The sequence below is a fragment of the Haliotis asinina genome, chromosome 8, assembly GCF_037392515.1.
Source record: "Haliotis asinina isolate JCU_RB_2024 chromosome 8, JCU_Hal_asi_v2, whole genome shotgun sequence".
In the NCBI taxonomy this organism is placed as follows: Eukaryota; Metazoa; Mollusca; class Gastropoda; order Lepetellida; family Haliotidae; genus Haliotis; species Haliotis asinina.
Window position 1 is genome coordinate 9,646,505 of NC_090287.1, and position 24,155 is coordinate 9,670,659.

Here is a 24,155-nt window from a genome sequence, read left to right on the forward strand (position 1 = left end):
TTAAACAAACAAGAACGACAAACCCCTTTTCAAATTCTATGGAAAGCTCTACTAGAAACACGGTTCAATATTACTCAGCCAGTGGCATCTTTCACAAATACACACAGAGGCTGGTCAATTGTTCACGTGAACACACGACACAAGGTACAGGCCAGCACGGGAACTGAATTGGACACTTTGGTAAAATGTCTAAAATAAAACGTTTTGGGAGTTGTACTCAAACTTTGAATGTTGTAACCCTAATCGCACAGCTTTGTATCTGCAAAAAAACCCAAGAAAAAACAAGCATCCAAAAATTATACTTTTTATACTCGACATTTGTATAGCGCCGATATCCCTTTCGCCAGTTCAACTGCTCAAGGGCGCTTTGTGTTTTCAGAGATCAGTGGATGTCCATCACAACGGCACATCGTATTTTCAATCTCAACTCCCTGGGGAATATACAACTCAAAATATACCCATGTAAACGAATTAGGGAACATATGAAGTACAAGTGTTCCTTTATTTATTTCCAGAAAAGCAACCCACATTGCAATACATACCTTGTGAAGAAACTTGGAAAAGAATATAGGTAGTTTTGTACTTCCACGTGGTGTTCCCGTATTCTTTTCCAGGAGTAAATACTGACAAGGGGTCCTCATGAGATGGGACTTTCAGGAACTGAAGGAAATCCTGCCACTTAGGGGCGATAGACTGCATTAAGGGTTAGGAGGATATGAAATAATATGGTTCAGCGTGACAGCCTACATATAATACTCGGTAAGCTGATTTCCCTTAAGGGCCTATGTGACTCATCAGCTTTTGGATATTGATCTAAAGTATTAAAATAGATATTCCATCGAGAAGCATAAATAGAAACCATCAACAGTCATCATGAATTCTGATCAGGTTCAAACTGTGTCAGTCAATATGTTCCATGCGCCATTACTTCACAAAACACACTGCTGTTTGTACATCGGTCTCACTTGGTTGAACGGTATAATGAGGCTTTGTTGTAGACACAGCTGATTGGGTTCAGCAAGTACAATCAGATGGCCAGGGGATAAACACGGGGCGCTAGGTGCACTCACATGTTTACACGTTAAGAAAAACATTTCTCATTTTTAATCAAACAGCACTCTGGCTAGACCCGCGGTGGGGGATTGTGATTAAATTATTCACACATGGAATAAAACACTTTGAGGTCTGTTTACTGGGGACATGTTTTTGTTGTTTGTTTGTATTCAGGCTGCATGGATTCGTTCAATATGTAATTGGTACTTGTGTGTACGGAGACAAATACATGCAAATAATTAAAAACCTTGGTAAATGAACACTCGTGGAAAGACACACAACAAATATATAGGCATAAACAGGAAGATTATTTTCCCGATGTATGTCTGGGTTTACAAAACTTTGGACAGAATCAACAGCGAGATGATGAATCTGTTCACATCTAAGGAGAAGAAATACTTTAAGAAAGGCAATGTCGAATAAATTTAACATGTCAAGGACAGAGAATAACCAGTCTCAAATACCCCGTGCAATAGATTCTACTGGTCACAGAAGGCAAAAGTGCGAAGAAAGTCTGTGGTGACACCAGGTGTTCATGTCGTGTCTTGTAGCTCACATTTTGCATGAAAGAGTAAAAGACTTTAATGCGTGACGCCACACAAAAGCATCCCCGTTCCTGCGACTGCGGCCTGTTAGCAGATTATACAATCAAGTGATGGATTTACTGATTTTGTCGAATCTTTCACTGTTTATTTTCGCAGACATCAGGTCGGCGAGTAATACAAGCAAAACGTTCTCCTGGACGCCTGTAGACCCTTGCTATTTCACCAGAACAGTATGGATGAAACCTAAACTCATCTGAACAGAATGCTGTCCTAGTTTTGCTTTCTAAACCTCAGATGCTGTCTACACATGCCGGTCCTAATTGTGCAAACAATATGCCGTGTTATCTCGACTGGTGTCTGCCACTAACTTGTTTCAACCACGGAATTGTCCGGCTTTTTAATGGGACATGTATTTAGTAGATGAACCAAACGAATGTGGCTGTCTCGGTGATGTGATGCCACATGTGGACGACCGACCAGTTGCATGTCATGATTACTCCAACGGTGTTCTAGTATTACCAGGGTTTGCCAGATTCGTGTGGGTGGAAAGTTCGGAGGAATGTCGGTCTGAGATGTTCACTTCCTTGATGAATCCAACATGTTCTGGTATGGAGCAAGACACTCTTGGAAACGTTGGGGCTGAACTGCTATTCCAACCCACAATCTGGTGCGTAGCAAGCCGATACTTTCGTGTAAGCCCGACAGGTTGCAAAGTTTTATATTACACAGTATTTTGGGGCTTGCCAAACCTGTTTAGAAACAATCATATGTAAGTCTGGGCTTTTTTGGAATGGTTGCTACACCACTGACAATCCAAGGGTTTCGCCATAGAAAAAACCTTCAACAATTCGGGAAGTCATAAGTGTTGCCCTGTTAGGATCATTGTGTGCAGTCCTTGTAAAAACGAAAACAGCATGTGTATAACTGTCGTGCTCCCTACATAGACGTAATCATCCACCTGCACCTCCAACATTAACATCCAGTACACATTTTCAGTATATGCCATCAATCAATATATACATTTGTATAGCACTAATATTCATCCTTCGGAAGGTTGCTCCAAAGCGCTGGTGGGTGTGGTGGGCTGCCAAGAATAAAAGAGTCTTTAATTTTGTTTTAAAGTACTCTTCTGATGGCAGAGACAGTGGTAGCTTGTTCCATGAAGATGATCAGCCAGATTAGAAGGACCGGTCTCCAAATGTCTTTTTTCGACCAACAACTGACGATCTCAGGTTCCTTGGCGGCTGACATTCATGCACAAAATGAGACAGATATAGTGTGGTCTTATTTTTAATTTTGACCTTAGAGATCTTATCTAAATATGTATTGAAAGACTCATAACTTAATTCAAAATATTGGTTTTTAACTTGAATTTTGATATGAATGACATTCGTGACAATAAACATTTTGCACTTAATGATATTACAAACCTGGATTCGTTTATCAGTTACTTAACATTTAGCATCACGTGTAAAGAATTATGTATACATGCCTGTGTATTGTATGCTGAAGCTTGACCCTCACACACCAGGAACCAGACCAAACCGATTCCTGCTAATGAGCTGCCGTAGAGCATGGTGACATGTACACAATATTCATGCAGCATTCAGAGTGTGACTATTGATTGACAGGCACACATTAACACTGAGTGCGGTTGTTTAGTGGTGACTTAACGATCACCTACCCAGAAGGGGAGTGGGTACACAGCACTCAATCGACATTCCGCAGGGAAGAACATCTGACGAACAGCTCCCATCACGAGAATTCTCAAGGGATGATGAAAAATGGGGAACAGACTTTTACTGAAACTTTTCACTACAAACGTTATAGATAGTATGCATGAGCTGTCAGTACATGGAGCATGTTCAATATGGACAGCTTGTGAAGGTGACTCAGCAAACATTATTTCTGATCATGTTCAGCTTGAGGAGTCTGTTAAATGGGTACTAGAGTCTTCATTGTACATTTGGCCTAATCCGTATCAAGCTACAATAGAAGCAGGCTTCACACACTGTAAACGTGGGGAGTCAAACACAGGTCTTCGGCATGAGCAAACGCTTTAACCACTAGGCTACCCAACCATCCCTGTTGCATGTGGATGAGTTTGTGATCAGAAGCATAATCTACATCAACAACACGTGGAAGTGCAATTATACAGTTCTTTATTCATAAAGTTACTAATACATGCATTTTAGAGCAATATAGCATCACATTACTCAATATACACAATCACATCATGGCTGTAGATGCTTTGTGCCTCCTGGGTGACTGGGGCCTTTCAGAACTTGTTCAACAAGGTATTAAGTATACACACAAATCATCCAGTTACATGTGTAACAGTTTCCAAAACCCTTCAATAATCCAGTATCTGAGGCAGGATAAAAAAGGACCTCTTCCACTTCATGTAAAATATAATCATGAAAACATATTATTTTCAAAATCATATCAGTTTCATTTCACATAGATTATGGACATGATCACAGTAAATTTAACACAAAACATCCTATGTTTATAGGGTTACCTAGCAATATTCAAGGACATGTTACCTACACTTGGTGATATTGTCAAAGATCCCCAGTCACTACTTTTATAGCATCCACAGATTAACACAAGCAACAAAATGTCAACAGTTTAACAGTACACAACCCATGAAATTGTCATTACCAGAACATACGTTCTAAATCATTACTTCTGTAAAAACAATTATAATGTTCTCTTAACCACTTGGTCTTTCCACCAATAACTGTTGCTCTAGAAAAGATAGGTTTGAGAATCATTAGCAGTACTTAAGAATTTGGTATTGGATTACAACAACACTTCGCTCTCTATAAGTCATTGTCATAAACCATTCTAAATCAGTGCTTTCAATTACTGTTATTTTTAAAATCATTAAGCGCAATAATTCAAGTTTGGACGAAAACTGCTAATTTCTGGAATATTGGTGAAACTTACATTTCCACCATTAAACTGCACATATGGAATACAAGAACATTAGGCATTGACAGTCGACACATCAACTCAGCGCTGGACACTATAATGAACATGGCTATGAACATGCCTGTATGATATACCTGCAAAGTAGGAACTTCTGACCAAGCATTGTTGTTTAACAACACACTCAGCAATATTCCAGCTACATGGTGACTGTCTGTAAATAATTGAGATGGCAGAAGACTGGAACCAACTTTAAGAAATGATCCTGTATTATATTTCTGAAATATCAGTAACTTTGTATGGTAATATTTACATATAAAACACAAGTACTTCTGAAATTTCACAATTAGAACAAAACAGAGAATTTAAAAACATTTTTCAAAAGTGTTCTTTTGGCATTCATCTAACTGTTCCAGTGGTGTACAGCATGATAGTTAGAATGATGTGGGTTTCCAAAAGGAATGTGTCATTGTCACTTCAAAAGCAAACCTCAGTAACCAGAAGAATCATAAATAAAGGAAATAAGGAAATATACAAGAGAAAAGTGACTGACAAATATAACTGCGACATGCATATCGAAGCCAAAAGCTTATGCTAGTATCACATTAAGTAAACATAGTAAGATACAATGAAATATCTACAATAAGAACATAAAGGAAAGGACTGGAACTCAAACAGAGCAATTCTCTCCTTAGCAATGGGTAAATGGAAGCCTCATGGCCAGCATTCATATTGCTTCCTGGTTTTACAAATGATCAGTGAATAATTTAAGTCTTCTACCAAAGTTTCATTATTAACAAGATTGCTATCATACCTATCAACAGCATTAAACAGTGGCACATCTACAAGGCAGGCTATTCACCCCACTGTCAGCAAAAATCCAAGTGGACCTTTGATCTGACAAAGCTGAAATGTATAGTTGATCATCAGTGTATTTACAGAAATGCTATACACTGACTTTCTTATACTCTGTGTGTGTTTCATGATATACGCTTAACATTGTAACTGCAGCAAAATATATGGATCAAATTGTCACTTGAAGTAAATTTTACAATCTGGTGGATATTAAATGTTAAAATAATAAAAAGAAACAACAATATATACTTCTGAAGATATATATTCTTAACATCTATGATTAAGCATAACATAATATAATATAAATGTTGGTAAGTTCATTCTAAGTATGAAGTACCTTGAAACATAGGTCGTACATGTGTGTCAATATCAGAAAATATCATTAGTGTAACAGTGTTACTGTAACTTTACAGGCAATATGTTACAGGCTGTAGCCAGTCTGTAACCCAAATTAGCAACAACTTACATACATTCACTTATGTTGAGAAAATATGGCACAGAGTTGTGAAGTGACGAGCTTTTCTGTACATGCTTGACAATCAGTAATAAATGGCCAAATCAGCAATGTCAAGAGAGATGATCAGTACTGAGCCTATTTATATTATACAGCCTTTTCTACTAAGTGCAAGTCAAAGTACAAATCATATTCCGTTAGGAACATTTTCAAAGCTGTTCCTTTGAATGTTCTACAGTTGTAAAGCATGTTTTTCACAAATCTGTTGCACAGTGCCATTACACGTCATGGTATAGGACTTCTTATACAGAATATATACAACTACGTGTGTATGAACTATACTCATCAGGGGAACTTTCACCAGCAGCAGCAGCATTAAACAACCTGACTAGAAGCACTGCTTATTGAAGGACCATCTACTCTTCAAACAACTCATCTCCACAGAACGTACAACCTGACCAGATTCATTTCTTTCATGGGAAGTTCCAGCTGGGGAAGGGAAATAAACCCTGGAAATTACTTTTTCTCAGAATGTTGATATATTATGTGGTACTTCTGCTGGTGTAACAATGGTACCATAGCCTCTCTAGCATTCACAACTCTTATGTGGTCAACAGAAGTTTGTAATCAATGGGATAGAACATAAAGCAGTTTATATCCTTGCTACAACACTCTTAGGCTATAATTTTGGCCAGATAAAGATGGATGCCAACTTAAAAAAGAAGAAGCTGAGCTTGAGTCAAGCAGTAATGACTGAATAGTCAAATTTCCAATCTATTTTAAAGACCAACTTGTCAAATGCTTCTCCTTTTTTTTCAATGATCTTCGTTGGTACAAGATTACCACAATTGCAGAGACTGGGTACATTTTTCTACAGTGCATAATGAAAATATTAGAAAACTCTGAAACAGGAATCTTATTTACAAACTACAAACATAAAATACCTAAGTTTTATAGTTATTATGAAAAATAGACATTTATTTAAGCAGTCAGAGGACAGCACTATGGACACAAGCTGTGGCTTGGCAATGTACAAACACATTGGTATAAAGACACATGCACATACTTTCATAAATATTTCACAAACTTCAAACTTCAAGGTTTTTCAGTTTTGAAAACAATATCCCAAAATATGAATGTGTATGAGGATGAATGGATTTGTTCCCAGTTAAAATTGGAAATAATTTACTCTGAGACCTAAAAACAATACTTAACAATGAATATTTTCCATTCAGAAGAAAACACAATTCTTCCACATGACAGCACTTAATCTGTGATTACATGACAGAATAGCCTCATGAGAAAAACAGGTGCTTTTTAACATATTTTGAGAAGTATAGTTCTAAACATAAGAAATCTATGGTATCTGACTGTCAATACAGAACTAATGTCAAAGGCAGGGTATTGTAATGAGGTGAGGTGATTGTCTCTAATTGGTTGCCTTTGGGAAAATATGCACTTAAATCTTAATGCTAAGACCATGTTAAGGTACAACTACTAAGGGGAAAACAGCCAGAAACTAACATCGGCGCCATTTGGACAAAATATCACCATAACTAAGGGCTTATTCTGAAGCACTGTAATACCTGGTTGGCATGGCGATGTCATCAGAACTGGACTACACTGTTTTCATGGGGGAAATTTTCTACAAAGTGAAGTTTTACATGTACAAAAATTGCAAAATATCCTTGTGACATTTGCGAGGACAACAACATTGTAAGAAGGACCTCATGTGAAACCTGTTGTGAGACTCATATTGACTATTTTCTGACATAGAGAGACTTTCAATCAAGATCAACATTATAAGGATCGTTTGAAAGAGTTTGAAAGACTTCTTCATTCTGGTGTAGCATGAGTCATGTCAGACACAATCTCAGTCTGGTTCAACTGTTTACAAAGCATCTCCACGACTACAAGGACAACTTTCAAACACTTCAAAATAATATTTCACTTAAACTTATGGAAGCCATACAGCAATTCATTATAGAAGACAAATACTGATCGAAGGCATCAACATCTATATTCAAAGCTAATTCATACACTGTAAATCATGTACGAATATGCCAGTACAGTTAAAGATACGTTGCATACATTATGTACACCTTTCTCTAGAGGGACTTTCAGCGTCACTTGGAATATTGTGGAGAACATTGCACAATTGTTTACTGGCCTTCAAGCAGCCTTTCAGGATAACCATCAATGTTTTCAGTTATACTATTGTTTGAAGGAGAACATTTGGAATATTCAGTGTCTCAGATACATGTTATTTACACACCATTTCAGTAAATGAAAAACATATTACTTTGCCACAGAAAAATATACTGTTCACTGTGTGCGTATTCTTGTAATTTGATAATGCTGTTTTAATAAGTAGAGAGGAGAAGAAAGTACCAGTTTATAGTTGATAAGCATGGAAACGGAATAGATAGAGAAGTATGTCCGTCATAAGCATCCATTACACTGGCTGAACATATAACTTCGGACATTAGTATCATTGCTGATGCATTGTAGTCCAGTAGTTGTTGGTTTTTTTCATGAAAAATGAATGTTCACATTTAATAACTCTAAAATTTAACATTCAAATATAAAAAAAACAATGGAACTAAAAAGAATATTAATTTACTAGGTTAAACACAAATATATTTACAAATCTTTATATTGTGGGTGACTCGAACATGAAGAATGCATGGTGTTCAATAAGATTACAAAAAGTAAAATAATTACCCCTCTCACACTCTCATCCATCAATATTAAAACAGGAACCACAGAACATCCTGAAGCACACAAGTACATGAAACTATACAATAACTGTTTACATATTTACATAATTAGCAGTGCCAACTGTACAGAACTAAATATGAAAAACGGCAAATTAGTCACTCTGTGACATCATCACCATGGACTATGAATGCAACAAATCCATTACAAGGCATCTAGTGTTAGCTTCCAGTTAGCTATCAATTAACTTGAATAATGGCAAACATATTTCATCAAGCATGGCTGACCCTTTTCATGAATTATTAACAAATCAAAGTTTAAAGGTAACTTAAACATCAAGGTCATTGCTGGAAGCAAAGTCTTTCTTCCTTAAGACAATATCTGGGTACATTGATAAGTACATAGGTATATTAGAACACAGTGTATCACCTGAGCATAATGAATCATCTTGTTTTTCCACTTAAATGTTCAGAATTTAACATGTTTCTTTGACAATTATCACAAATGCTGACGCATTTCTTGAAATCGTGCAACTTCCATAAATGCATAAAATCCATGTATAGATTTGGACTTGAAAATTACAGATTACATCTGTATGTTATATTTTTCACCAAATATTAAACATATTTTGTGTTTTTTATTCATCTATTACACCAGCTACTAGTCCCTAATTTTTTAATGATATACTGATTTATAATGACAACTTAACGCATGCATTACATAGTTTGAAAACCTCATACACTATCCTTTCAACACAAAAGGGTGAGAGTGTAGATTAGCAGAGAATCAGCTCGTACATTTTCACGACAGCTAAAAAGCTAGTTAGCTGACCTGTAAGCAGTTCAAGGTCTGATGCACAAAGTCTTCATCGTATTGTGACAGTCATAGGACTACGTCATAACAAAGTCACAACAGTCATAACACTTTGAACACTTTGTAGATAAGGCCTGTTGCTTCATTTCATAAAGCCAATTGTCCAAGATCCCCTACATCAACACAGACTCAACAATTTCTGTGTAGAAAGCCCTGGGTTGCCTACAGAAGCACCTTGGTAAGTCTACAGATTCTCAATGCATCACATACATACACCGCTCATCGTGACCTTTGAATATGATTGTACAAATAATCAAAACAGTCTTGAGCATACCTGGAAAAGCATTTCAGCACACAATAAATCTATGACTTGAAGTGTTGATCACAAAGACTGGCTGAACCAGAGGATGTCCAATCATCCTCCAAACTGGGAGAAGCCTTGCGTTACAGATTCCTTAACACATGGTATACTTATCTTGTCATCCAGTTCTTTGACCACTTTCAACTTGACAACATGGTCTCAGCTGCAGAGGCTGTATATTTTTAAAACATTTATTTAGCAACAATCCATGAAAATGTGAAAAGTGAACATAAAAAACCTGAACAATGTGCCATAAAAGTGATAATGAGTACATATTTCATAAAGGGCTTCTCACACAATTGTCAGTTTAACAGACACGTTTCCTCATTGCTAGTGGCTGTGGCATAGGTGGAAGAGCTTGTAGGTGGAACCAGGCAGTCTTTCTTGTTTGATGGTCACTCTGCCCAGTGTCTGCAGGCTGTGCTAGTTTTAACAGAGGCTTGCTGGCAGAATATGAAAGACTAGCCAGTCAGCTGGACATAGCCAGGTGGACATGATGGCGTTCATGTCGTGCTGACCTATCAGTATGTGTTCTCATGGCCAGCCAGAACATACAGATTGGAATTTTCACTTGGGGAGTCTGTGGCCCTGCTCTCCAGAAGGATCACCCTGAAACACACAAATAGATCAAATTCAACAGTAATTTATTAGAACAGGATTGGAGAGTGTCAATAGATAAATGCTACTTTCAGCTGACTGCAATATTACAGTTATATCACAGAATGTTGTAAAAAGGTCAAACGGTGGTAGACTTAAATGTCCCAAACTGCCAAATGACTATAAGCAATAGATAAGTCAGCAAATTCGTAGTCTTTTTCTTCATGCAGCTATTCATGGGATCAGCTCTATACATGAATCCCCTTGTAGCCCAATACTGGAATATGCTATTCACGTATGTAGGGATTTTAAAGTAACTTTACTCTTATATGCTAACATAACTAATCATAATGAATGAATGAATGAATGAATGAATGAATGAATGAATGAATGAATGAATGAATGAATCTTCTTGCCATATTCTTCATGTGGGGATTTGACTGCACTGTTAGAGTGGGACAAGCAGATGCTTTGCCCATTACCCTACCTAAGATTAAACTAAGCAGTAAATTTGTCAGTGGTACGATGACCAATCCCCCAAACACTACAAGACCACAAAACCAGCATTACTAATGTTACTAGCTCCAAAGGAAATATATTCGACTTATATCAACAAACCAATGTTAATGTTGGTGCCCATTATTTGTTCAAACTATTTCTTCAGAGAATCTTTGTCAGCTTGACACACAAATTTATTGATATTATTTTCTACCATTTTGAACCAGGTTTCAGACTTATTTCTTTACATGTCTGACGATCAGTTTCTATGAAGAACAAAGACTCATACTCTCTCAGTGCCCTATATCAAAGAAACATTCCATTACACCAGCCTTTCAATGCTTGCACTGCTGTTTCCACTGATCATAGCAATATTCCTTTCTTATCCTTGCTACAAGCGTAAGAGACATGGCTAGAAGTCAAGTCAATAATCTATTGAATTACAGCTTGTGGGAGGCATGTCTGTGACTAAGGACAAACTGTACACATGTGTAATCTTCCTAGTAACCCGAGGGTGGGTGTGTCCATGAGGATCAATACATTCTTCTCATAGAAATACAGGATTCCAATTCTGTGGACATTGAGAAGCTGGATATCTGATGCAGTCCTGCATGGTATGACATAGGGGACATGACAACATAAAACACATTGTCACTGCCTATTTTTTGAGAAAGCACTGGTATTGGTTTACAACAATGTGAGCAAAGTCTGTTGGCTGTATATATATATCTGTGATCAATCCTGCCATACTTAATATATTGGTCTCATTTACAGATATTATTTCTTACACTGGAAACTGAGAACAAAATATAACGCCCCTTAAATTACTTTTAAGATAATCTAAATGCAAAAATTATTTGTAATTATTTTATGGGGTAGTTTGGTATATTCATAGTTTGACTATTCTAACCATAACCAGATGTTCTTGAAAAGAGCCTAAACAAACAAGAAGAAGAAAAGTTAAAAAAAGAAAGAAAATTGAAGTAGACATTATTTCACCACTGGAATTAAACACATCATAGATATCTGTGACTAGACTATTTCTATTTCAATATTTCTTGTAAGGTATACTGACTGCCACGCAAGCTGACAGACCCATCCAAACTGAGTTAATGCTGAGTGGCAATTTCAGTATCAACAAGATAGATAGATAACACTTTATTACCCGAAAGGGAATTCCTTTTACATGTACTTAGTACCAACTTTGACATGGTAAGGCCCGAAATCACATGCACTAGAAATAGTTCCTACAAGTCCCATCTGAAATCCATTACATCAAAAATGACAATTCTTTCAGCCACTGAAATAAGTGAGTGGTTCAGCATGGTTTTACACCACTTTTATCAATATTCCAGCAATATCACAGTGTGGGCCATGTGGGGAATTGAAGCCAGGTCTTCAGTGGGATAAGCAAACATTTAAATCATTACACTATTCACAGCACCCCCATTGAAATAATCATACCACAAACACAAAACATACACACCAATGTGAATATTGTATGTTTTATGATTTGACCAACCCTCCTACCAAAAGGATTTCGAACTCATTAATACAATTCTCAGCTTCATCAAAATGGCCAGAACAAATCCTCATTTCTAAAAGCTTTCCTGGCTACCACGGAAACAAGCGTAATTACTAACAATGGGCCAAAACAGGTCATTGAAGTCGGTCCAATACCAGTGTAGTATGGCCACTCAAATTACACTAGTGCCACCCCTTCATGGTGAGATCTGCTGGCTTACATTCACTGGGAACAATGTTGGCCTACTAATGTTATCAAAAATCATTGCTGACATGCCAAACAATAGACAACTTGTTCACCTTTGAAACTAATACATGTCCTGATATTTGACATATAGCATTCACACGTTTTATTATTTCTCACGTGGACATTGTAAAATGAGATATATTTCTGACCGAAGTTTGTGGGGAGTTTAGATGCGTATCCATCATTTTAAAGAAAACTGAATATTCATATTGCTGTTTTAGGGATTCTTCTTTTTTTCCATCATTCAAATTCATCCTATACAATTGTAGAGACCCAGCTGTTGAAAGCACCCCACATCATACTAAGGAGTTACTTCCCTAAGTCTGCAGGATCAGGACTTCATCAATAGTGAATTATACTTTGTTAGTACAATTCAATGCTTATAAGAAAAGTTTGCTGTCACTTAGGAATATACCCCAGAATTAAACAAAACACACAATAGTGTGTCACCTATACTGTGGAGAATACCTGAAAAGACGAGGGTGCAACTCAAGTGGAGAATTTTAAAGTATAAGCTAATCCTTGTCCTGGGCTCTACTTCATTCATTCAGTATAAAGATATGTATTTTGAATCAATACAGCTTGAAGTCAGGGACTAAATGTTTGTTTTCAGAAACATATGTCACTGAAATCATGTTCAAAGCAGCCAAAACCCAAGTCACTAGTTCACTCAATTATGAACACAGTCAGCAACACCTATAGCTGGCTACCGTATTGTGAGCAGATTTTATATATTTCTTAATATTAACTACTCTGTACTCCCAACTTGAAGTGAAGCCAAGCAGATATTCATAACAACTGTACAAGAATACCATCATACACACCAAAACCATAATGCACTATGACCCAAGATAACAATCGACTGATACGCAATGATTGGTAGCAATGAACTAATACACAACTATAGGTAGCAATCAACGGATACGCAACGATTGGTAGCAATCAACTGATACACAACTATAGGTAGCAATCAACTGATAAATAACAACGACCACCATGTACCATACATGTTCTTGTAAGTGTTACTATATAATATGATGTTTCAGTGAAACCTTAGCAGGTGAAATAATCAGGGTCTAAGTATCAGCAATCACATTTACGAACTGTCATCTCTACACACAACTTTTATCGTTAATCAGTGTCTGCATATAGTGACAGCTACTCCAGCACTAGGTGTGGCAGGTAAATGTTGGCTACTTTGTGAAATCCATTACCAGCATGATGTGTGTGATGCTGAAAAGTAAGGGTAAATCTGGAATTTGAACCCAGAACCTTAGGATCCTTATATAACTGCATGAAGAAAACAGATTGCAGCATATTCATCACCTAGTCATTCCCCCCAAAATGGAATAAAAATTAACCAATTCTTATTTTGAAGTTCAATTTGTATTTACAGATCTTTTAGGACACAGTACAATATGGCAAGCACCAGGCAATGACCTCCTTTAATCACAATGGTCCGTGGTCAAATATAAGCAATCAATGACTTCTGCGTTATGTATTGTGGCTTTCTGATATCCGTAACAATAATATAGCCCTGACCTGGGGATCATTGTGGTCAATATTTCTTTGACAGGGTCTCAGTATGGATGATCAACACCCATAATGACATACTGGAACTGGGGCAACCATTAGGCAAGACAAGATAAACTAGGGATTATAAATGTGAGCCAGTCTGGACATAACTCACACACTAGGATCAAGGAGGGACAAGCACTGTAAAGAAAACTATTCCAGTCTGATTTATTTCTTAGTCTTCCTAATGTGTTCTTGAACAAGAAATGCAATAGGCGAGATAAAAGAATCAGCTTGTATTATCTGTGAGTGAAAGAGTGTTTCCTCCAATAATGAGGGTGGGGCTAGCACATTGTACAGTGTCCAGACAAGACCGTGGTTTATCCAGTGGGCTGTGAACGTATGTAGACATCAAAGGACTTCTGATAAACAGTGTCAAAAAGGAAAACAAATGACCACTTCATTGCTGCAAAGCACACAGATCTTTCTCGAGACACATGCAATTTGTGGCCTCTGGTCTGAAGAATATTTCGTTATTTCAAACATGCCTGACTAATTATTGAGGCAAAGGCAGTGATGTAAGTGATAGACAGATTCCATTTGTGGGTTTGCCATGGACAAACCAAGAATTATAAGGCTGAAAACAAGGGCAGATAAGTCTAACCTGCCCTCCCCCATACAGACTGTACATGAAGCATTCCCCCTATGCAAACTGTGTGGAAGACTTTATAAACACTTTTTGGCTCATCAACCAGCTCTATGTTTGATACAACTACACTGAACAATAATAAATCTCTGTGAATCTGTCAAACACGTTTTGAAATCGGCAGATGTGTTTAAAAATACACCCTATAAGCAATCTAAAGGTGGATTCTATACTAGCAGATGTCAGTATGCTAAGCGAGAGGCTAAAGGAGAACTTAGGCGTTATAGAAACACTAAATCAGCCATCAGTAGACGTAAATACTGTGAACTGAGGAATAATTATAAATATGAATGTAGAAAAGCTAAGGTCTCATTTCAGCAAAAGAAAAGTTCTAAGTTAAAATCTTCCATCCATAACACTTCTGCGTTCTGGAAAGAGCTGAGTGAGTGAGTGAGTGAGTTTAGTTTTACGTCGCACTTAGCAATATTCCAGCTATATGGCGATGGTCTGTAAATAATCGAGTCTGAACCAGACAATCCAGTGATCAACAACATGAGCATCGATCTGCGCAATGGGGAACCGATGACATGTGTCAACCAAGTCAGCTAGTCAGCTAGTCTGACCACCCGATCCCGTTAGTCGCCTCTTACAAGCCTAGTCACCTTTTATGGCAAGCATGGGTTGCTGAAGGCCTATTCTACCCCGGGACCTTCACGGGTTGGAAAGAGCTGAGAAGTCTGAATGCTACAAAGAGCCCACGTTGTCCACTAGACAAATCTTTACTGTATAATCATTTTAAAGGGTTGTTCACACCTAGAAATCTAGCTGACGATACCACTGAGAATGATGTTTTCTGTCCTGATGTGAATATTCCTTTAAATGATATTGATAGCTATATTCTTGAGTCCTCTATCACTGATGAGGAAATATGTTCATGTCTTTCCCATCTGAAAAATGGCAAGTCAGCGGGTAGTGATGGTGTAATTACTGAGCTGTTGAAATCATCTAAGCATGTTATTATGCCCTTTTTAAAGGTATTGTTTAATAAGATTTTTGATACAGGCATTTTTCCCATGGCTTGGACGAAAGCAATAGTTATTCCTTTACATAAAAAGGGCGATCGCAAAAACCCAGATAATTACAGAGGGATTTCAATACTGTGCATGTTAAGTAAATTATATACGTCCATTTTAAATGTCCGCATCAGAACCTGGGCAAATATAAGGAGTAAAATTCCCGAAACACAAGCTGGTTTTAGACAAGGGTACTCTACGATTGATCATATTTTTACTTTACATGGTGTTATAGAAAAATGTCTAATTAAGAAAAGGAAAAAGTTATATGTTGCTTTTATTGATTTTAGAAAAGCCTTTGACTCAATTGACCGTCCTAAGTTATACAAGTGCTTATTCAAATCTGGTCTTCAGGGGAAAATGCTATCTGCTATCATGAGTATATATAGTTCAGTAACAGCCTGTGTTAGAGGTTATAATGGGTATACTGAATATTTTGATTGTCCAATTGGTTTAAAGCAAGGTTGTGTTCTTAGCCCCGTATTGTTTTCCTTTTTCATTAATGGATTATCAGATGACATATCTAGATATGGCAAATATGGAGTGCAGTTATTTCCCGACCTATTAGGAATAATGTTACTTATGTTTGCAGATGATGTTGTTCTTATATCTGATACAATTACAGGCTTACAGAATCAACTTAATATACTGCACAAGTACTCTGAATATTCAAGTCTAGAGGTAAATTTAGACAAGACAAATATAGTTGTTTTTAGAAGGGGAGGGCGCTTAGCAAGGAATGAAAAGTGGTTTTTAAATGGCCAGCCAATAACAACATTAAGTACTTATAAATATCTGGGAGTTGTATTTTCGTCAACATTCAAGATGAGAAATTGCATCACTGATTTAGCATTGAGGGGCAAGCGGGCCTTAATGGAAGTAATAAGTAATTTAAATGGAATTGGAATAATAGACCCCAGTGTGTACTTCAAAATTTTTGATGCCCAGATACAGCCGATATTACTGTACGGAGCAGAAATCTGGGGAATGCATAGATTTATGAAATAGAAAAGGTCCATTTAATAGCCTGCAAACGTTTCTTGAATGTCAGCCCTCAAACACCTACTGCTATTGTATATGGCGAATGTGGAAGATATCCTCTCTATATAAACGCATTGTGTAAAACTTTGAAATATTGGGTAAAGGTTATTCATATGCATGAAGATAGAATCCCCTTGAAAGTGTACAAAATGCAAGTGTATTACGATAACTGTGGCTACAAGACATATGCTTCTTACATAAGAGAAATACTTTTTGCACATGGGTTTGGTTACGTCTGGATGTCCCAGACAGTTGGTGACGCAGCTTTATTTTTAAGTAGATTCAAGACTGTTGCAATCAATATATTTCTTCAATCATGGAACAGTACATTGAATAACAGTTCACGATACCATATGTACCGTGAGTTAACTGTTAAGTCTGTTAACTCCAGAAAAATATTTATCATGTATATTGGACAAAAAGTTTCGAAATATTTTGACCAAATTCCGATGTGGATTATTAAGGCTAAAGTATAATGAAGGTAGATGGTTGAATGTCGAGGTTGCTGAACGTAGCTGCCCTTTGTGTAATCTAGGTGTAGAAGACGAGTACCATTTCATCTTTACATGTACTGAATATAACGCACTAAGATTAAAATACTTGCCATGTATAAATCAGAAACAACCAAACTACTATAAATTTAAGTCTCTGTTATCAACGAACAATGAAACAACTTTAAGAAATTTATGTAAATATATCTATCATGCTTATAAAAGCAGGACAATCAAACTTCAATAATTTTTCTTCAAACCACAGGTGCGTACATTTTAACCATATATTTACATTTGTGTGTATATATGTTTATATCACAATGTTATATTTACAGTGACAAGAATCTGTTAATACAATCCACATGTACCATTGATATGTATACCCTGTAATAATTAACTTATATTTGTAACAATTGCGTATATACTGTATATGGGCCTGTGGCCTACGTACGGAATAAAAATACTTGACTTGACTTGACTTGAATCAGCTACGCGATACTGTAACAACCTCTATAGCTTATTACAACACAAATGAGCTTGGGGCAAAAAAACCAAAACAAAGCAAAGTGCAGCGCAGATATATGTAACTGGGGTGTGAGTATCTCTCGGGACAATCTTACATTCAAACATCTGAAAAAGTACAATTTACATAGAACCCTAACAAGGTGGTTTGAATGTGAGTGAGTGAGCGTTGTTTTACACTGCTATTAGCAATATTCTAGATATATCACATGGGAAACCAGAAATGAGCTTTACTGGTCTGAATTTTAATCTGTAAATATGAAGCTTGGGAGTAAATAATACGCAATATTTTTTCAATATGTGTCATTACCTAGAAATCAGTGGCTCGTATATAAAGCCTGAGTTTCCCTCAAAAGAATACCAGATTTTAGAAAGAAATTCAAGTTTCACCCATTGTGCCATAAAAAAGAGACTTTGACATTTCTTCACATAGCATTGCTCGAAGAAATCAATGCCAAGATAAGAAAACAAAATCCAGAGTAGTATCTGCCCACAACAAAACCAGGTGGACTGGGTGATGTTTTGGTCCACAGCATTGTAGCCCCCCTACCTGCAGTGATGTAATGAATAAAGCATGATTAATTTGGGCTTATTACCAGTAGGGTGTTCTACAGACCATGAGAGAAACAGTCAGGCTTATTACCAGTGGGGTGTTCTACAGACCATGAGAGGAACAGTCAGGTTTATTACCAGTGGTGGTGTTCTACAGACCATGAGAGGAACAGTCAGGTTTATTACCAGTGGTGGTGTTCTACAGACCATGAGAGGAACAGTCAGGTTTATTACCAGTGGGGTGTTCTACAGACCATGAGAGGAACAGTCAGGTTTATTACCAGTGGGGGTGTTCTACAGACCATGAGAGGAACAGTCAGGTTTATTACCAGTGGGGTGTTCTACAGACCATGAGAGGAACAGTCAGGTTTATTACCAGTGGGGGTGTTCTACAGACCATGAGAGGAACAGTCAGGTTTATTGCCAGTGGGGTGTTCTACAGACCATGAGAGGAACAGTCAGGTTTATTACCAGTGGGGGTGCTCTACAGACCATGAGAGGAACAGTCAGGTTTATTACCAGTGGGTGTTCTACAGACCATGAGAGGAACAGTCAGGTTTATTACCAGTGGGGGTGTTCTACAGACCATGAGAGGAACAGTCAGGTTTATAACCAGTGGGGTGTTCTACAGACCATGAGAGGAACAGTCAGGTTTATTACCAGTGGGGGTGCTCTACAGACCACGAGAGGAACAGTCAGGTTTATTACCAGTGGGGGTGTTCTACAGACCATGAGAGGAACAGTCAGGTTTATAACCAGTGGTGGTGTTCTACAGACCATGAGAGGAACAGTCAGGTTTATTACCAGTGGGGGTGCTCTACAGACCATGAGAGGAACAGTCAGGTTTATTACCAGTGGGGGTGTTCTACAGACCATGAGAGGAACAGTCAGGTTTATTACCAGTGGGGGTGCTCTACAGACCATGAGAGGAACAGTCAGGTTTATAACCAGTGGGGTGTTCTACAGACCATGAGAGGAACAGTCAGGTTTATTACCAGTGGGGTGTTCTACAGACCATGAGAGGAACAGTCAGGTTTATTACCAGTGGGGGTGTTCTACAGACCATGAGAGGAACAGTCAGGTTTATTACCAGTGGGGTGTTCTACAGACCATGAGAGGAACAGTCAGGTTTATTACCAGTGGGGGTGTTCTACAGACCATGAGAGGAACAGTCAGGTTTATTGCCAGTGGGGTGTTCTACAGACCATGAGAGGAACAGTCAGGTTTATTACCAGTGGGGGTGCTCTACAGACCATGAGAGGAACAGTCAGGTTTATTACCAGTGGGTGTTCTACAGACCATGAGAGGAACAGTCAGGTTTATTACCAGTGGGGGTGTTCTACAGACCATGAGAGGAACAGTCAGGTTTATAACCAGTGGGGTGTTCTACAGACCATGAGAGGAACAGTCAGGTTTATTACCAGTGGGGGTGCTCTACAGACCACGAGAGGAACAGTCAGGTTTATTACCAGTGGGGGTGTTCTACAGACCATGAGAGGAACAGTCAGGTTTATAACCAGTGGTGGTGTTCTACAGACCATGAGAGGAACAGTCAGGTTTATTACCAGTGGGGGTGCTCTACAGACCATGAGAGGAACAGTCAGGTTTATTACCAGTGGGGGTGTTCTACAGACCATGAGAGGAACAGTCAGGTTTATTACCAGTGGGGGTGCTCTACAGACCATGAGAGGAACAGTCAGGTTTATAACCAGTGGGGTGTTCTACAGACCATGAGAGGAACAGTCAGGTTTATTACCAGTGGGGTGTTCTACAGACCATGAGAGGAACAGTCAGGTTTATTACCAGTGGGGGTGTTCTACAGACCATGAGAGGAACAGTCAGGTTTATTACCAGTGGGGTGTTCTACAGACCATGAGAGGAACAGTCAGGTTTATTACCAGTGGGGGTGCTCTACAGACCATGAGAGGAACAGTCAGGTTTATTACCAGTGGGTGTTCCACAGACCAATTCCATTCTCAGCATTCTCCAATTCCAATTCACTCGGCTGTTCACAGGCTTAACAAAGAAAGCTTGTGCAGAAAAATGCAGAGAACACTGATCATGGCAATCGCGAAATAAACATATTACCTGGCTAATGAAACAGCAAAAACAACAAAAGACCATGAAACTGCAACATTTTTACACCAGCGATTCTTAACCTCTACTGTGCAAAAGCATCATGACCCACGCTTTTGTCAACCTTTTGTGCAAACGTGTGTTGCTTCGCGTAGAAAATGTATTGAATATGTCTAAATAATTATCATTGATCATTTCATATACTTGGAAAGAGAACTAAACAAGATACAAACATGATAATGATAAATGCCAAATAACACTATAGAAATACTTTAAAAGAAACAAAACAAGCAGGCACCAACACCATCTTCACTTCACTCTTAAGACCATCTTCCAAGCCAATGGCTGTAACCTACAGTACAAAAAGCAAGCCCCTAAAGGAGTAATCGACAACATTAATTGTGAATGTAGAGACTCCTATATAGGTGAAACCTGCCACCTAATAGACATGTCTGGTTCTATTCACTCTTAGCTTGACCATGACATCGAAACCTCGCTCTATGCAATAAATATGAACTTGTCATCAATATGGTTGCATGTTTCATTTTCTTAGTGCTCTGACTGTCATAGATCTATGTTTGTGTGAGGGAGATCCATTCTTCCTAGTGCTCTGACTGTCATAGATCTATGTTTGTGTGAGGGAGATCCGTTCTTCCTAGTGCTCTGACTGTCATAGATCTATGTTTGTGTGAGGGAGATCCATTCTTCCTAGTGCTCTGACTGTCATAGATCTATGTTTGTGTGAGGGAGATCCATTCTTCCTAGTGCTCTGACTGTCATAGATCTATGTTTGTGTGAGGGAGATCCATTCTTCCTAGTGCTCTGACTGTCATAGATCTATGTTTGTGTGAGGGAGATCCATTCTTCCTAGTGCTCTGACTGTCATAGATCTATGTTTGTGTGAGGGAGATCCATTCTTCCTAGTGCTCTGACTGTCATAGATCTATGTTTGTGTGAGGGAGATCCGTTCTTCCTAGTGCTCTGACTGTCATAGATCTATGTTTGTGTGAGGGAGATCCATTCTTCCTAGTGCTCTGACTGTCACAGATCTATGTTTGCGTAAGGGAGATCCATTCTTCCTAGTGCTCTGACTGTCATAGATATATGACAGTGTAAGGGAAATCCATTGCGAAAAGATAGTAGACATATTTCTGGCTTAATTTACAAACTTGCAAATGAACCTGAATAGTTTTCAAGTTGCAATGACAGATTAAATGTAAAATACACAATACAAAGACACAATATAAAGAATCCTTCAGAATAGCCTAGTGAGGCCTATTACAGAAATTTACTAATTGTTGTTACTTGAGTTGTTTGAGAACAGAATAAAACTTCTATTAATAAAACTTTATATGAATATCTCACAACATATGAAAAGAGAAAAACCTAAAAGACACTAAACTAGGATGTGGAAACCAATCAAAACAGCTTGACGTCTATTATCATAAAAGCACCCCAAGACATAATTTGGTGGTATTCAAATGAATATTCATGAGGTATGACAAAAGGCCACATGCTGCTATAACTCTTTATTACTAGAGTCCTAATGACACAAACACTGTTTGCAGCAATCTGGAGACTTGAGGTAGTATGATATCAGGTGTCATTAAGTGTTTATGTCTACAGGTGGTGATGTCTGTGGATGTCACTCAATGTAAGCCAGGGCATGACCACAATACCCGCTATAGACAAGATCATGAACATACAGTCTATAGTCTTTGTCACAATAAAGTCACCCTAGAAGGTGAACAGATGTATCCTGGTTATGATCTGTGGCTGGAAAAAGTCATTAATGTATGCATCATAATTTCGTAGAATTTAAACATTTTCTAATATTGTCTGACCAATGAGCCCTTACTGATATTGCCTTTGTGAAACTCTGATATTTCATACCTGCCAAGGTTGTGGAGGAGCAGAGTGGTTAAAGTGTTAGCTTGTCTGGGTTCAGACAAGTCTGGGATTTAAACCTACACTTATCAGGTCCTGGCACTCCTAAGGGAAACAACTATATCAGCAAACTCAACTGCCTGAGCCACCTTAGCCCCTAAATGATGAAACAGTTCCATTACCAAAACATTAGACATGAAATGATTCCACAACACAGACACAGTAGTCAATAGAACTCTGGACAGAGCTAAAATACCACACCTCACTTGACTGGACCTGTACAAAGCTTTGTGTGAGGGCAGGCTTTCTCTCTGTGGGTGGTCTACCTGACAGCAGATAGTCCATATACCTTCACTATCACCCTGCTCCCAGGGCTTATATTACCAATGCCCAACACCAAAGAATAGTAATACTCTGGATAAGCTATCGGCCTTTGAAGGATTCCAGTTAGACTTGGTCCATACAAGGTGACTGAATGAATTGTGTGGGACTCAGTGACTTGTGTGTCATCAAAAGTAGCTGAGATGGATCAACCTTCATATCAATCACCATTTTTTCTATTCCGTATTTGAAGAGGTGGTTGTCATAGAGCTGTTAATATTGCTGTGAGTGAGTGCATGAGTTTAAGAATCCTCTTTATCTACATTTCAGTAATATTGTGGCACTGAGACACAAATGGCATGAAAGGAACTACCGGTATATGTTTTCACTGTGCTACCAAGCTGACTGCATAATGAACAAATTATTTCTGTTTCACTATCCCAAAACATTATGCAAGCACTTGCAAACAGTGAGTATCAAGACACATGCTTCATCTCAGAAACATCCCTGAAGCAATGCCACAGAATCATTTTGAGGCGTTCAGTATTAGCTGACAACTGATAAGCCTCATGAATGCGTGGATATAGAACAAAGTGGCTATAAACGCAAGAGAATTGGGCAAGGGAATTTCAACATGGGTTTACCTAAGTTAATTTACACTTTTAGGGTCTGGTAATTCTATAAAAATACTTTACCTCCTGGCCCACATTCAATGCAGGCATTGTTCAGCCACAAGAACCGTACATGGCAAGGCTTGAGTGGTTCATGACATACCAGCATCAACTGGTTTTGACTATATTATTGTTATACATGTTTTTGTTTAACTTTTTAACTACAAATGTTATACAGTTGGCCTCTTGGTCATCTATACGAAATGTTTTTGTTGTAGAATTGCCTTGAAATCATGTCATCTGTGTGTACACATCAATGACCTGCTTCCACTGGTATGTATAGAATACCTCCCCCCAACAACATACATATAAAATGTTGTTGACATTGACATACCTTGGTCACTAACCCCAGCATCATATATTGTTTTAATGCAATGCTTAGCTGAACATCTTCAAGACTGCCCTTCTGGGAGGGATTAAATACAGGCTTTGACTGTGTGCTTCACTGCCCCATTTCATGTTGAAATGTGGCTCCTTCCTTGATCGTTAAAACATTAATGAGTGTGCAGGAAGACAGTAGAACAGGGCTAGAGTGGAATGATTCAACAATGCACATCCGAACATGACAACTGCTATGATAGTAATATGAGTATTACACATTACAACATTCTGCTAAAAGACAAAATGTTTATTTTCAAGTCTGTAATTATCCATGTTATTTCTCTGCATATGTGACAATAATAACAAATGTATAATGATACATTCATGATCATTACCGCCTTGGCAGCTTTTCACATTTTTGAAGCTCATAACACTGACTG

General features: G+C 38.0%; 1 protein-coding gene across 6 annotated transcripts in view; it reads right to left on the minus strand.

Moving 5' to 3' along the window:
- Positions 1–10,161: 10,161 nt before the first annotated feature.
- Positions 10,162–24,155, minus strand: part of LOC137293543 (mitogen-activated protein kinase kinase kinase kinase 5-like) — an 82,331-nt gene continuing 68,337 nt past the window's right edge. For all 6 annotated transcript variants that reach the window (XM_067824167.1, XM_067824165.1, XM_067824166.1 and 3 more), the window contains one exon: positions 10,162–10,342. In XM_067824167.1, the coding sequence (XP_067680268.1) occupies positions 10,255–10,342 (88 nt within the window). In that variant the 3' untranslated portion in view covers positions 10,162–10,254. The remainder of the gene's footprint in view (positions 10,343–24,155) is intronic.